The sequence below is a fragment of the Loxodonta africana genome, chromosome X (genome assembly GCF_030014295.1).
Source record: "Loxodonta africana isolate mLoxAfr1 chromosome X, mLoxAfr1.hap2, whole genome shotgun sequence".
NCBI lineage: Eukaryota > Metazoa > Chordata > Mammalia > Proboscidea > Elephantidae > Loxodonta > Loxodonta africana.
Window position 1 is genome coordinate 46,886,703 of NC_087369.1, and position 14,705 is coordinate 46,901,407.

Here is a 14,705-nt window from a genome sequence, read left to right on the forward strand (position 1 = left end):
AAAAATAGCTTTGTGCTTTCATCTTTTTATAATGTACCCTTGAGATAGATTCCTAAAAGTAGAAATACCAACAAAGGATGTTGTCAAACTTTTGGATATTTGCTTACTTCTGAGGAGAAAAAAGGAATGGAAATGTAGTTTAATTTCCATTTCTCTTATTGTGGGTAAGACTGAGCTCTTTTCATATAATACAGATCCATTTGCATTTATTTCTTTTAAACTAATTGTTTATATCTTTAGCCCATTTTCTAGAATTGTTGGTCTTTTTCTTCTCTTTTTTTTAAAGCTTTTCATATATTAGGGATAGTAACCCTTTGTCTGTAATAGAAGTTACAAATGTTTTTCCCATTTTGTCATTTGTCTTTTTATTCCATCTATGGTATGTTTTGTTTTTTCATGCAACTTTTTTTTTTAATGTAACCAAATTTATCTATTCTTTCCTTACTACTTTTTGCATTTTGAGTTAGAGTTGTGAAAGTTTTACCTGCGCTCAGGTTATAGGACAGCCTTGCTACTCTGGTGAGTCATAGACTTTGCATCACCTTTGTATTCTGTGAGAACGCAGAATATCAGGCTCCACCCCAGATCTACTGAATCATACTCTGCATTTTAACAAGCTCCCCTAGGTGATTACTTTGCATATTAAAATTTGAACAGCACTGTTCTAGCTGTTAACCCGATTATACTAGGCTCAAGATGGAGTCACTTATGCCAAGCCCCACATCAGCAAACCAAAACCTAGCTAGTTACTATTTTCTGTAAATGCCCAGGAGCTGAGAACTAAAGTCAATCAATTGACTCTCCCAGAAACGGAAACCTAAACTAACCAATTAAGACTTGCCTGCTCAGTTTAACCTGGTTCAAAATTTCCCCTTAATTACAAATAAGGAAAGAAAATATTCTCCAGCCAATCCAAAATTTGCCCAGTATAGATAGCTTCCTTGTTCTTATGTGTCTGTGCTTACAAAAACCCTTCTGCTTTGCACCACACCTCGGAACTCTTGTCTGACTTCCAGACCAGACATTCTCCAATTCATGAATTGAAAGCTTATGAATTTGTATACAAATTTAATATTGTAGAAATTATATTTTTAACATAGCAAATTTCACCCACATTGTCTTCTAGAACTTGGGAGGTGTATGAATAGTTCTTTCTTTTTTTCATTTTAAACAAGAAGTTTATTTAAACAAGATGCTTGACTTGAAGGGAAAACTATCTAGAATTCATTTCTTTTAGAGTAATTTAACCCTACTTAAAAACAGATTGCCCTACATGTAACGGCTACACACACACAAAAAATTATCAAATTGTCCTTGGTTTTACAACGATAAATGAAAAACATTAAAATTCTCCAATCGAACAAGGTATGCAAAGAATTTTTATGTCGTCGTTTTTTTGTTAAACAGTGAGAGCAAAATAACTTACTTGAATATAAAGAGCTGGATGAACATGCCACTAATGGAGAAAAGGGGGTATTTTCATAGAACCGATATTTTTCCCCATTCCATCTCCACTTGATGTCAATCAAAACATACCATTGGCCATTTAGTACAAAAAAATAGTAATAATAAGCCATACGTTTGTACATATACACCAGTTTCTTTATGCACGATAAAGGAATGAGGAAGGGGAAAGTGAAACAATAGAGAAAACTATACTGTTGTAGTCAGGGTGTGGTGGAACCAAATTATGGTTTTCTAATTGAGAACATATTCTTGGTCTGTAGGAACAGAGTTCGAATAAAGTAGCAGGCTCCCTTTTTAGAAGACACCTCTTGTCTGCCGCTGGAACACATCAATTGTATCTTCATCCTCCATTTCCAGCTGTGCAGATGGGTCTGTTTCATTGATTGGCTGCCTGTCAAATTGGAATGTGATCTGCCTCTTTGACAAACCCTGCCTTTCACAATAGGTTTTCATTAGTTTACTAAGTGGTGTTTGCCTCTTACTCTTCAACTGCACCACTGAACCATCCTGCCCCGCCACCTTCAAGTTAATATGATCCTTGTTCTCAGTCTTGACTCCTTCCTTGAGTTTTTTGTCTGCCCTGGTGAGCGCCTGAGTCTCCTCAACTTCACAAAAGAGGTACCAGGTCCAGACCTAAGGAGCATACAAGCAGTACCAGGAGCAGCAGAAAGAGGAGGCAACAGTGGTGGAGGAGGTAGAGGGCACCTGAATTGTCCATAATTGGAAGTCATCACTGAGCTCTTATCCATAGCTGTTGAGGAAAAACAAGGAAGAAATGAGGCCAACCCCAGCAAAGGGTATAAATGCAGGGCTGTCTAGAAAACTAATATTATTAAATACAGATATGATATTATTAAGTACAGATATGGGAATCTTCTATTAAAAAGGCCTTTAAAAATAGATCTTTTGCAGTGCTACAAATATATGATTGACATATTGATCCATCAATTTTCTGAAACATCTGTGGCTAAATTACTAGTGAAAAATGGACTTTGGTTTTTTACCAAATGAATAGCACTATCTCCTGCTGTGAGCTTTCCACAGTTCTCCTGACCATGGACTTTTGCAGAGGAAAAATAAACCTCTTTAAGGCTTGTTGCACTGCACAAGCAAATTCTATTCCTCTCCCACAAGCTGCAGAGATGGTCACATGACCTGCACTCAATAAACGGGTGGGTAAAAGATTCCACAGAAGGATTCTTGTCATGCCTTTGCATCATGTAGCTGTTTGTCAGTAATTTTCATTTCTACCAGGATGTGCTATTCAATTTCCTTTGCCAATAGGCTAGGTAGAACTTACTCAAGAAGAATTAACATACTGGAGAATTAGATCTTGGCTCAGCTGTTTGTAACAGATTTTTGCATTTTCATTGTCTTGGAATGCAAAAAAGTTGTGCAGGAATGATTAAAGCAGGAATCAGCCATGATAATATGGTGCTGTCATTCATTTTTAATACATGGGCTTGGATTTAAGAGCCACTGGAAGTCCCAAACACTATTAGAGAGAAATAACCGCTGTGAACTGCAGAAATGGGCCTGTGGACGTGAGGAACATGCTGGTATAAATTTGACAAATGATACTTTGCTCTAGTTCTCTTTTGACTTTTCTAGTTTTCCTGAAGCAAAGTTCTTGAAATTTAGCATGTAATTGTTTTTTTACTGTGCTTTAAGTGAAAGTTTTCAAATCAAGTCAATCTGTCATACAAAAATTTATATATACACCTTGCTATATACTCCTAATTGCTCTCCCCCTAATACGACAGCACACCACTTCCCTCCACTCTCTATTTTCATGTCCATTTGGCCAGCTACTGACCCCCTCTGCTCTCTTATCTCCCCTCCAGACAGGAGATGCCCACATAGTCTCATGTGTCTGCTTGATCCAAGAAGCTCACTCCTCACCAGTAAGTATCATTTTCTATCCCATAGTCCAGTCCAATCCCTGTCTGAAGAGTTGGCTTTGGGAATGGTTCCAGTCTTGGGCTAACAGAAGGTCTGGGGACCATGAACTCCAGGATCCTTCTAGTCTCAGTCTGACCATTAACTCTGGTCTTTTTACGAGGATTTGGGGTCTGCATCCCACTACTGCTCCCTCAGGGGTTCTCTGTTGTATTCCCTGTCAGGGCAGTCATTGGTTGTAGCTGGGCACCATCTAGTTCTTGTGGTCTCCGGCTGATGTAGTCTCTGGTTTATATGGCCCTTTCTTTCTCTTGGGCTTGTAATTACCTTGTGTCTTTGGTGTTGTTCATTCTCCTTTGCTCCAGGTGGGTTGAGACCCATTGATGCATCTTAGATGGCCGCTTGCTAGTGTTTAAAACCCCAGAAGCCACTCTCCAAAGTGGGATGCAGAGTGTTTTCCTAGTAGATTTTATTATGAAAATTGACTTAGATGTCCCCTGAAACCATGGTCCCCAAAACCCTGCCCCTGCTATGCTGGCCTTCGAAGTATTCAGTTTATTCAGGAGACTTCTTTGCTTTCAGTTAAGTGCAGTTGTGTTGACCTCGCCTGCATCATGTGTTGTCTTATTTTTTAAAATAATTCTTATCTACTATCTAATTAGTAAAAACCCCTCTCCCTCCCTCATTCCCTCCCTCCTCTCATAACCATCAAAGAATATTTTCTTCTCTGTTTCAGCTATTTCTCTAGTTATTATAATAGTGGTCTTATATAATATTTGTCCTTTTGCAACTGATTTATTTCACTCAGCAGAATGCCTTCCAGATTCCTCCATGTTATGAAATGTTTCATGGATTCATCATTGTTCTTTATCCATGCATAGTATTCCATTGTGTGAATGTACCATAATTTATTTATCCATTCATCTGTTGATGGGCACCTTGGTTACTTCCATGTTTTTTTGCTATTGTAAACAGTGCTCCAATGAACATGGGTGTGCATAGGTCTGTTCGTGTAAAGGCTCTTAATTCTCTAGGATATATTCCAAGGGGTGGGACTGCTGGAATGTATGGTAATTCTATTTCTAGTTTTTGAAGGAAGCGCCAAATTGATTTCCAAAGTGGTTATACCATTTTACATTCCCACCAGCAGTGTATAAGTGTTGCAGTCTCTCCACAACCTCTCCAACATTTATTATTTTGTGTTTTTTGGATTAATGACAGCCTTGTTGGAGTGAGATGGAATCAAATTGTAGTTTTGATCTGCATTTCTCTAATGGCTAATGATCATGAGCATTTCCTCATGTGTCTGTTAGCTACCTGAATGTGTTCTTTAGTGAAGTGCCTGTTCACATCCCTTGCCTATTTATTAATTGGGTTATTTGTCTTTTTGTAGTTGAGTTTTTGCAGTACCATGTAGATTTTAGAGATCAGACGCTGATCGGAAATGCGAAACTTTTTCCCAGTCTGTAGGTAGTCTTTTTACTCTTTTGGTGAAGTCTTTGGATGAGCATAGCTGTTTGAGTTTTAGGAGCTCGCAGTTACCTAGTTTCTCTTCTGTATTGTTAGTAATGTTTTGTATACTGCTTATGCCATGTATTAGGGCTCCTAACGTTGTCCCTATTTTTTCTTCCATGATCTTTATTGTTTTAGATTTTATATATAGGTCTTTGATCCATTTTGAGTTGGTTTTTGTGCATGGTGTGAGGTATGGATCTAGTTTCATTTCTTTGCAGATGGATATCCAGTTATGCCAGCACCATTTGTTAAAGAGATTGTGTTTTCCCCATTTAACTGACTTTGGGCCCTTGTCAAATATCAGCTGCTCATATGTGGATGGATTTATGTCTCGATTCTCAATTCTGTTCCGTTGGTCTATGTATCTGTTGTTGTACCAGCACCAGGCTGTTTTGACTACTGTGGCAGTATAACAGGTTCTAAAATCAGGTAGAGTGAAGCCTCCCACTTTGTTCCTCTTTTTCAGTAATGCTTTGCTTCACTTATCTGGGACCTCTGTCCCTTCCATAAGAAGTTGGTGATTTGTTTCTCCATCTCATTAAAAATGTCGTTGGAATTCGAATTGGAATTGCATTGTATCTATACATCGCTTTCTGTAGAATAGATATTTTTAGAATGTTAAGTCTTCCTATCCATGCGCAAGGTATGTTTTTCCACTTATGTACGTCTCTTTTGGTTTCTTGCAGAAGTGTATTGTAGTTTTCTGTGTATACGTCTTTTACATTTCTGGTGAGATTTATTCCTAAGTATTTTATCTTCTTGGAAGTTACTGTAAATGGTACTGATTTGGCCATTTCCTCCTCGATGTTCTTTTTGTTGGTGTAGAGGAATCCAACTGATTTTTGTATGTTTATCTTGTATCCTGGTACTCTGCTGAACTCTTCTATTAGTTTCAGTAGTTTCTTCAGGATTCTTTAGGGTTTCTGTGTATAAGATCATGTCATCTGGAAATAGAGATACTTTTACTTCTTCCTTACCAATCTAGTTGCCCTTTGTTTCTTTATCTAGCCTAATTGCTCTGGCTAGGACCTCCATCCAATGCTGAATAAAAGTGCCGATAAAGGGCATCCTTGTCTGGTTCCCGACCTCAAGGGGAATGCTTTCAGACTCTCTCCATTTAGGATAATGTTGGCTGTTGGCTTTGTATAATTGCCCTTTATTGTGTTGAGGAATTTTCCTTCTATTCCTATTTTGCTGAGAGTTTTTATCATGAATGGGTGTTGAACTTGGGCATCAATTGATAAAATCATGTGGCTCTTGTCTTTTGTGTTATTTATATGATGGATTACATTAATTGTTTTTCTAATGTTAAACCATCTCTGCATACCTGGTATGAATCCCATTCGGTAATGGTGAATTATTTTTTTGATATGTTGTTGAATTCTATTGCCTAGAATTTTGTTGAGGATTTTTGCATCTACATTCATGAGGGATATAGGTCTGTAATTTTCCTTTTTTGTGCTGTCTTTACCTGGTTTTGGTATCAGGGATATGCTGGCCTCATAGAGTGAGTTTGGGAGTATTCCGTCCTTTTCAGTACTCTGAAATACCTTTAGTAGTAGTGGTGTTAACTCTTCACTGAAAGTTTGGTAGAACTCTGCAGTGAAGCCGTCGGGGCCAGGGCTTTTTTTGGGGGGAGTTTTCTAATTACCTTTTCAATTTCTTCTTTTGTTATGGGTTTATTTACTTGTTCTACCTCTGTTTGTGTTAGGTTAGGTAGGTAGTGTGTTTCTAGAAATTCATCCATTTCTTCTAGGTTTTCAAATTTGTTACAGTACAATTTTTCATAGTAATCTGATATGATTCTTTTAATTTTAGTTGGGTCTGTTAGAGTTCTGGGTTCTGTTGTAATATCACCCATCTCATTTCTTATTCGGGTTATTTGCTTCCTCTCCTGTTTTTCTTTTGTCAGTTTGGCCAATGGTTTATCAATTTTGTTAAGTTTTTCAAAGAATCAGCTTTTGGTCTTGTTAACTCTTTCAGTTGTTTTTCTGTTTTCTATTTCATTTAATTCTGCTCTAATTTTTATTATTTGCTTTCTTGTGGTGCCTGAGGGTTCCTTTTGTTGCTCTCTTTCTATTTGTTCAAATTGTAGGGATACTTCTTTGATTTGGGCACTTTCTTCTTTTTGTATGTGTGCGTTTATTGGTATAAACTGACCTCTGAGCACTGCTTTCGCTGTGTCCCAAATGTTCTGATAGGAAGTGTTTTCATTCTCACTGAATTCTATGAATTTCTTTATTTCATCCCTAATGTCTTCTATAACCCAGTCATTTTTGAGCAGGGTATTGTTCAGTTTCCAAATGTTTGATTTGTTTTCCCTGCTTTTTCTGCTATTGATTTCTACTTTTATGGCCTTATGGTCATAGAAGATGCTTTGTAATATTTCGATGTTTTGGATTCTGCTAAGGGTTGCTTTGTGACCTAATATGTGGTCTATTCTAGAAAATGTTCCATGTGCACTAGAAAAGAAAATATACTTGGCTACTGTGGGATGGAGTGTTTGGTATGTCTATGAGGTCAAGTCGGTTGATGGTGGCATTTAGATCTTCCATGTCTTTACTGAGTTTCTTTCTGGATGTCCTGTCCTTCACCGAAAGTGGTGTGTTCAAGTCTCCTGCTATAATTGTGGAGCTGTCTATCTCACTTTTCAATGCTTTTAGAGCTTATGTATATTGCAGCCCTGTCATTGGATGCATAAATATTTAATATGGTTATATGCTTCTGGTATGTTGTCCCTTTAATCATTATATAGTGTCCTTCCTTGTCCTTTGTGGTGGATTTAACTCTAGAGTCTTTTTTGTCAGAAATTAATACTGCCACTCCTGCTCTTTTTTTTATTGTTGTTTGCTTGATATATTTTTTTCCATCCTTTGAGTTTTAGTTTGTTGTGTTTCTGAGTCTAAGGTGTGTCTCTTGTAGGCAACATATAGACGGCTCGTGTTTTTTTTTATCCACTCTGCCACTCTCTGTCTCTTTATTGGTGCATTTAGTCCATTTACATTCAGCATAATTACAGATAGGTATAAGTTTAGTGCTGTCATTTTGATGTCTTTTTTTGTGTTGTTGACAGTTTCTTTTTCCCACTTAATTTCTTGTGCTGAGTAGTTTATCTTTCTATATTGCCTTTTCCTCTTATTCTTTGTTGTTGATTTTGTTTCTGCTGAGTCTCTTTTTTTTTCTTGTATTTTATTTTGATAAGTAGGATAGTTAATCTCCTTGGTGGTTACCTTAATATTTACCCCTATTTTTCTAAGTTTACACCTAACTTTTACTTCTTTATATCGCCTTGTCTTAGTCTCCATATGAAAGATCTATGACTACATTTCTTAATCCCTCTTTATTGTTTTAATGTCTTCTTTTACATAATAACGTCTCTGTTTCCCTGTTGTGAGCATTTTTTTTATCTTGATTTATTTTTGTGAATTCCCTATCTAGGTTGACCTCTGATTGCTCTGTCCAGTGTTCTAGTCTTGGGTCGATACCTGATATTATTGATCTTCTATCCAAAGAACTCCTTTTAGTATTTCTTGTAGTTTTAGTTTGGTTTTTACAAATTCCCTAAACTTCTGTTTATCTGGAAATGTCCTAATTTCACCTTAATATTTGGCTGTCAATTTTTTTCCTTCAATGCTTTATGTAAGTCGTCCCATTGCTTTCTAGCCTGCATGGTTTCTGCCGAGTAGTCCAAGCTTATTCTCTTTGACTCTCCTGTGTAGGTGACTTTTCATTTATCCCTAGCTGCTCTTAAAATTCTTTGTCTTTGTCTTTGGTTTTGGCAAGATTGATTATAATATGTCTTGGTGACCTTCTTTTAGAATCCACCTTATGTGGAGTTCAATGAGTGTCTTGGATAGATATCTTCTCATCTTTCACAATATCAGGGAAGTTTTCTGGCAACAAATCTTCGACAATTCTCTCTATATTTTCTGTTGTCCCTCCTTGTTCTGGTACTCCAGTCACTCGTAGGTTATTTCTCTTGATAGACTCCCACGTGATTCTTAAGGTTTCTTCATTTTATAAAATTCTTTTATCTGATTTTTCTTCAACTATATTGGTGCCAAGTGCTTTACCTTCAAGCTCACCAATTCTGCCTTCCACTTGCTCAGTTCTGCTCCTCTGATTTTCTATTGAGTTGTCTGATTCTGTAATTTTATTGTTAATCTTCTGAATTTCTGATTGCTCTCTTTCTATGGATTCTTGAAGCTTATTAAATTTTTCATTATGTTCTTGAAAAAGCTTTTCAATTTTTTCAACTACTTTATCTTTGTGTTTCTTGGCTTGTTCTGTGTATTGCCTGATCTCCTTCCTGATATTGTTCCTGATGTCTTGAAGAGTTCTGTATATTAATCTTTTGAATTCTGCATCTGGTAATTCCAGGAAGGCACCTTCATCCAGAAGATCTGTTGATTCTTTGTTTTAGGAGCTTTTTGAGGCAATCATGGTCTGTTTCTTTATGTGACTTGATATTGACTGTTGTCTCCAAGCCATCTATAAGTTATTGTATTAGTTTATTTTGCTTGTTTAGTGTATCCTGGCTTATTTCTTTGTTTTGTTTTGATTTTCCCAAATGGGTTGCTTGAGTGAGCTAGCCTGATTATTTTCACCTTTGAAGCTCTGACATGCTGTCACTGGATGGCTAGAGCTGTTATCAGGTATATCAGTCTAGGAGTCCATTCAGTTTTCTTGTATGGATACAGCTCAGGAGCCCAGGTAGCTGATCATCAAGATGTGGTACAGGCTCTGTCCTACAGTCTTAGAGGGGCAGGGGTGATTGGTGTAGGTACCGGTATCTGGTTACAGAAGGGTGTCACTCTCTGAACAAGGCAGGGGGCTGAGAATCATCCTCCAAGTGTCTCTGAGGAAAGCAAGTCCCTCATCCCTAGAGCATACAGATGCCTGGGTTCTGCAGATAGACCATGGGCACTCAAAGTTTTTGGTTGTAAGGAGTGGGAGTACCAGTTATACTTGGGCCCCTGTTGCGGGTGGCTGTGTGACCTGAGTGGAGCCAGCAGTCTTTTGGCCCCTGATGTGGGTAGGTCACGACCCTGTTTAATAGGCAAAGTGGTGTCAAACATCAAACAACCACCTCTCCACCACACAGCTGAATGGTTGCTGTCTGCCAACAAGGGCCTATTCTGCTGAAATAGGCCTACACAGGACCATGCGGGGGGAAAAGTATTCAAAGTCCATGGACCATTTATGGCTCAACAGGAGCCGCTTCTATCCTGAGCTCACCCAGTTAGTGGAGCTGCCAAATTATCTTTTACCCCAACTGTGAATTTATTCCTCCTCCAAGGCTGGGAGGATGGCTCAGAGCACTTAATAGGGCCTATCTCAGGCCCAGGGAAATCAACAGCCACTGAAGCCAGCTTGGGGGCTGGGGTGTGTTAAAATATATGCAAGTATTTAGCTTTTGCTTAGAGCGCCATTCTTCTTTGGTTCTTGAGGTGTGAGTAGGTTGCGCAGCAAACTGCAGCCGAACACTACTACCCGCCCGTCACAGCCGCTCCTGGGAGTGGTGCCTGAGGGATCCCGGCGATTCAGGTCTGGCAACTCCTCTCTGCTTCTCAACCGTCTCTCCCTCCCCCTGCCACTCAGTCCATTTTCTAACTTTTCTTTTGATGTTCAGGGCTCCTAGCTTGTCATAAATATAATCGTTTCACTTGTTTTTTCAAGTCTTTGTTGTAAGAGGGATTGCAGGAAGCGTCTGACTATTCTGCTATCTTGGGCCCCAGTATGTCATTTTTTTTATTGTGGTGAAAACATACACACCAAAACATTCACCAATCCAGTTTCTAGATTTACAATGCAATAACATTGATTTCATTCTTCATATTGTACAGCCATTATTACCATCCTTTTCCAAAGTATTCCACCAGATTAACATAAACTTAATGCCCCCCAAGTGAAAACTTCCCCATCCCCCCTCCCCCGCACCCCTAGTAACAATTAATGATCTTTGGTTTCTATGTATTTGCTTATTTCATATAAGTGAGATCGTGCAGTATTTGTCTTACTGCAACTGACTTATTTCATCAGCTTAATGTTCTCAAAATTCATTCATGTTGCCAGTGGCATTATTAGGGTTGGTGTCACCCATTGCAGTAACTTGTAGTGTCGCCTCCCCATGCTAATTGTCACCATATTGTAGCTAAAACAGCAGAAAATTTGGCAAAATCAGCTATTATAAAAACATCGGCAGCAACGAAAACAATAGTGTGTTCTTGTAGTGTATGCGAACGAAACCAACTCTGACCAGAACTCATTAAAACCATTAAGTTGATTCTGACTCATAGCAACCCTATAGGACAGAGTAGAACTGACTCAGAGTTTCCACGGAGCTCCTGGTGGATTTGAACTGCCGACCTTTTGGTTAGCAGCCGTAGCACTTAACCACCACCCAACAAGGGTTTCCAGAATCCATTAGAAGGCTGAAAATATAAATTAGCATAGAGTTTAGCCTTATAGATATATTGGTACATGTAAGCTGGGCTTTGGAAACCCTGGCGGAGTAGTGGTTAAGAATTTGGCTGCTAACCAAAAGGTTGGCAGTTCAAATCCACCAGGCTCTCCTTGGAAACTCTATGGGGCAGTTCTACTGTGTCCTATAGAGTCACTGTGAGTCAGAATCCATGTGACAGCAACAGGTTTTTTTCTTTTATTTTTTTGGTTTAATCTGGGCTTATGAAAAAATTTTGTTATTATAACTACAAGGATATTTTTATTAAAAAATAATAAATTTCTGCTGAAATACAGCACAAAAATTTTGTTGACAGTCATTTTGGTGTCACCCTCTCTGACAGTGTTGTTCTGTGTAGTCCATACCTCCCACAACCCCCTAGTGATGCCACTGCATGTTGCAGCATGCATCAGGACTTCATTTCTCTTTATTGCTGAGTAGTATTCCATTGTATGTATAAAGTTCATTTCGTTTATCCATTCATCTGTTGGTGGACATTTTGGTTGTTCTTACCTTTTGGCTATTCTGAAAAGTGCTGCAATGAACATTGGTGTACAAATGTCTGTTCAAGTCCCTGCTTTCAAGTTTTTTGGGTCTATACTTACGAGTGAAATTTCTGGGTCATATGGTAATCCTAGGATCCCTGGGTGGCACAAACAGATAAGTGCTCAACTACTAGCTGAAAGGTTAGCAGCTCGAACCCACCCAGAGGCCCCTCGGAAGACAGTCATGGTGATCTGCTTCCGAAAGGTCACAGCCTTGAAAACCCTATGGAGCAGTTCTACTCTGTCATTTTTACATGGGTCACCATGAGTTGGAGTTGACTTACTGGCAACTACCAAGAACAACGACGTGGTAATTCTATTTGTAACTTTTTGAGGAACCACCAAAGTGTTTTCCACAGAAGCTATACCATTTTACACTCCTACCACCAGTGGATGAGGGTAGTATTTTAAACCTAGATTTTAGATTTTGAGAAAGATAGGTTTTAAAAAATGCATAGGAAAACATTTCATAAGCTATAAACAGCATATTTGTTTTGATTATTGCTATGGGATTATGGTTCACATTTCAGCTTTATAAAATGCAGGAAATGTAATGTTCCAAATTTTAAAAATTACTTAGCTAATGAGCTTCCATATATACAGTAAGTTTCCCACACTTCATGAAAGACATGATCCACCCGGTTTTGCCTTACCTGGAGTCCTACCCTTGAAGGAACTAGTTCCATGAAATGTTTTTCTGTAGTCATACAGTCAGCCTTTTTACACAGTTAAAATATTAAGTTGCTAGGTTGGTCCAAACGGTTTGCACTCAACTACTAATCAAAAGTTTGGTAGTTCAAACCCATCCAGTGGTACCATGGAAGAAAGACCTGGTGATCTGCTTCCATAAAGATCACGGCCAAGAAAACCCTATGGAGCACAGTTCTATTCTGTAACACACTAGGTCTCCATGAGTAGGAATCGCCTCGATGGCAATTAGTCAGATGTTCTCAAAAATTATTTGTGAGAATGTAAACTAGTATAACCCTGGAGGTTAATTTTTCAAAATTTATGAAAATTGTGTTGTTGTTAGGTGGCATCGAGTTGGTTCCGATTCATAGTGACCCTATGTACAACACAACAAAAGACTGCCCAGTCCTGCATCATCCTCACAATCATTGTTATTTTGAGCCCATTGTTGCAGCCACTGTGTCAATCCATCTCACTGAGGGTCTTCCTCTTTTTCGCTGACCCTCTACCTTACCAAGCATGATGTCTTTCTCCAGGGACTGGTCCCTTCTGATGACATGTCCAAAATATGGGAGATGAAGTCTTGCCATCCTTGCTTCTAAGGACCATTCTGGCTGTATTTCTTCCAAGACAGACTTGTTCGTTCTGCCAGTCCATGATATATTCAATATTCTTTGCCAACACCATAATTCAAAGGCATCAATTCTTCAGTCTTCCTTATTCATTGTCCAGTGAATGGAAATATATCCATGATATAATGTTAATGAAAAAATGCATGGGGCAGAGCAATATAGTATGCTACCATTTAGGTTAAAGGGGAACTTTTATATATATATACACACAAACACAAGAGAGAAAATATATATACATAAAGAAACATATATACACACAAAAAGCAAATAATATTGCTGTGGGGAGGATAACTGGATGTCTGAGTGTATGGGGTTGGGAAAGAAACTTTCCACTATACACTCTTTTATACATCTTTGAATTTAGGATTATGTAAATTTATTACCGGAGGCCCTGGGTAGTGCCAGCTCGGCTACTAACTGAAAGGTTGGAAGTTCAAGTCCACCCAAAAGTGCCTCAGAAGAAAGGCCTGGAGATCTACTTCCAAAAAAATCAGCCACTGAAAACCCTATGGAGCACAGTTCCACTGTGACACACGTGAGGTCGCCATGAGTCAGAGCCAACTCCATGGCAACTGATTTTGATTTACATTCATTACTTTTTCAAGAGTTTAAAATGGTTTCGAAGTCAGTATATACATTTGGAAACCCTGGTGGCATCGTGGTTAAGAGTTCGGCTGTTAACCAAAAGATTGGCAGTTCGAACCCACCAGCCACTCCTTGGAAAACCTATGGGGCAGTTCCGCTCAGTCCTATAGGGTCGCTATGAGTTGGAATCGACTCCATGGCAGTGGGTTTGGTTTTGGTTTGGTTATATACTTTTAAACTTATCATCCATTTCTTTTTAAAGCACAGTTGCCTATAGATTGTGCTTGGAGGAGTCTGACCAGGTGGCCATCTTGCTGTCCTTTTGCTCCTTGCTGGCCTGAAAATTTCTTCTTCAGAGTCACTTCTCTAGGTTATGTATGACCCTGCCTGTAGCCAACCTCTCCCTAGAGCTAAGGCCACTTTGTCCCACATACAGGTCCAAATGACCCCAGCCCTAGGACCGAACACCCCCCTTGGATGAGAAGGCTATGGGTGACCTCTAGAGCCATGCTGGGACTCAGCATCAGGTCAACCCAACTGCTAATAAGCTTTTGTCTGCATACTGGTAAGGGAATGCCCGCATTGTTCCTGGCATCTTGTCACCCTGCGTTGTTCCTGGTGTCCAAGTCTTAGTGTTGGTAATTTGCCCCCCGTGGGACTGGCTCCTGCCTAGCCTTTATCGATATTCCTCCCAGGGACTACAGCCCTTGCATCTGCCAGGAGATGTCCCCAGTATGGACTCCCTGCTTACCTCTCTGCCTGCCTCAGTCTCTGAATGGTAGTTTCTCCTGGAATCTCGGTTGCCAAGCTCTGCCCTCTTTATTTATTTATATATATATTTTTATCGTACTTTAGGTGAAAGTCTACAGCTCAAGTTAATTTCTCATACAAAAATTTATACACATATTG

General features: G+C 39.0%; 1 protein-coding gene across 1 annotated transcript; it reads right to left on the reverse strand.

Annotated features, from left to right (window-relative positions):
- Nucleotides 1-970: 970 nt before the first annotated feature.
- On the reverse strand, nucleotides 971-2,684 carry LOC100664293 (small ubiquitin-related modifier 2-A-like). Its single transcript, XM_064277963.1, has 2 exons — nucleotides 2,472-2,684; nucleotides 971-2,100 (listed from the first exon to the last, which is right to left on the reverse strand). Exons 1-2 carry the CDS (start codon nucleotides 2,682-2,684, stop codon nucleotides 1,762-1,764), a joined length of 552 nt encoding a protein of 183 aa, XP_064134033.1. The 3' UTR covers nucleotides 971-1,761.
- Between the last annotated feature and the right edge of the window lie 12,021 nt (nucleotides 2,685-14,705).

What these genes read in the sequence shown, in the direction of transcription:
- LOC100664293 (XM_064277963.1), bottom strand. Translation starts at nt 2,684, where the DNA reads ATGCAAAGGCATGACAAGAATCCTTCTGTGGAATCTTTTACCCACCCG. An exon ending in GAGATAGTGCTATTCATTTG is followed by an intron (nt 2,101 to 2,471) that starts GTAAAAAACCAA and finishes TATGCTCCTTAG; the next exon opens with GTCTGGACCTGGTACCTCTT.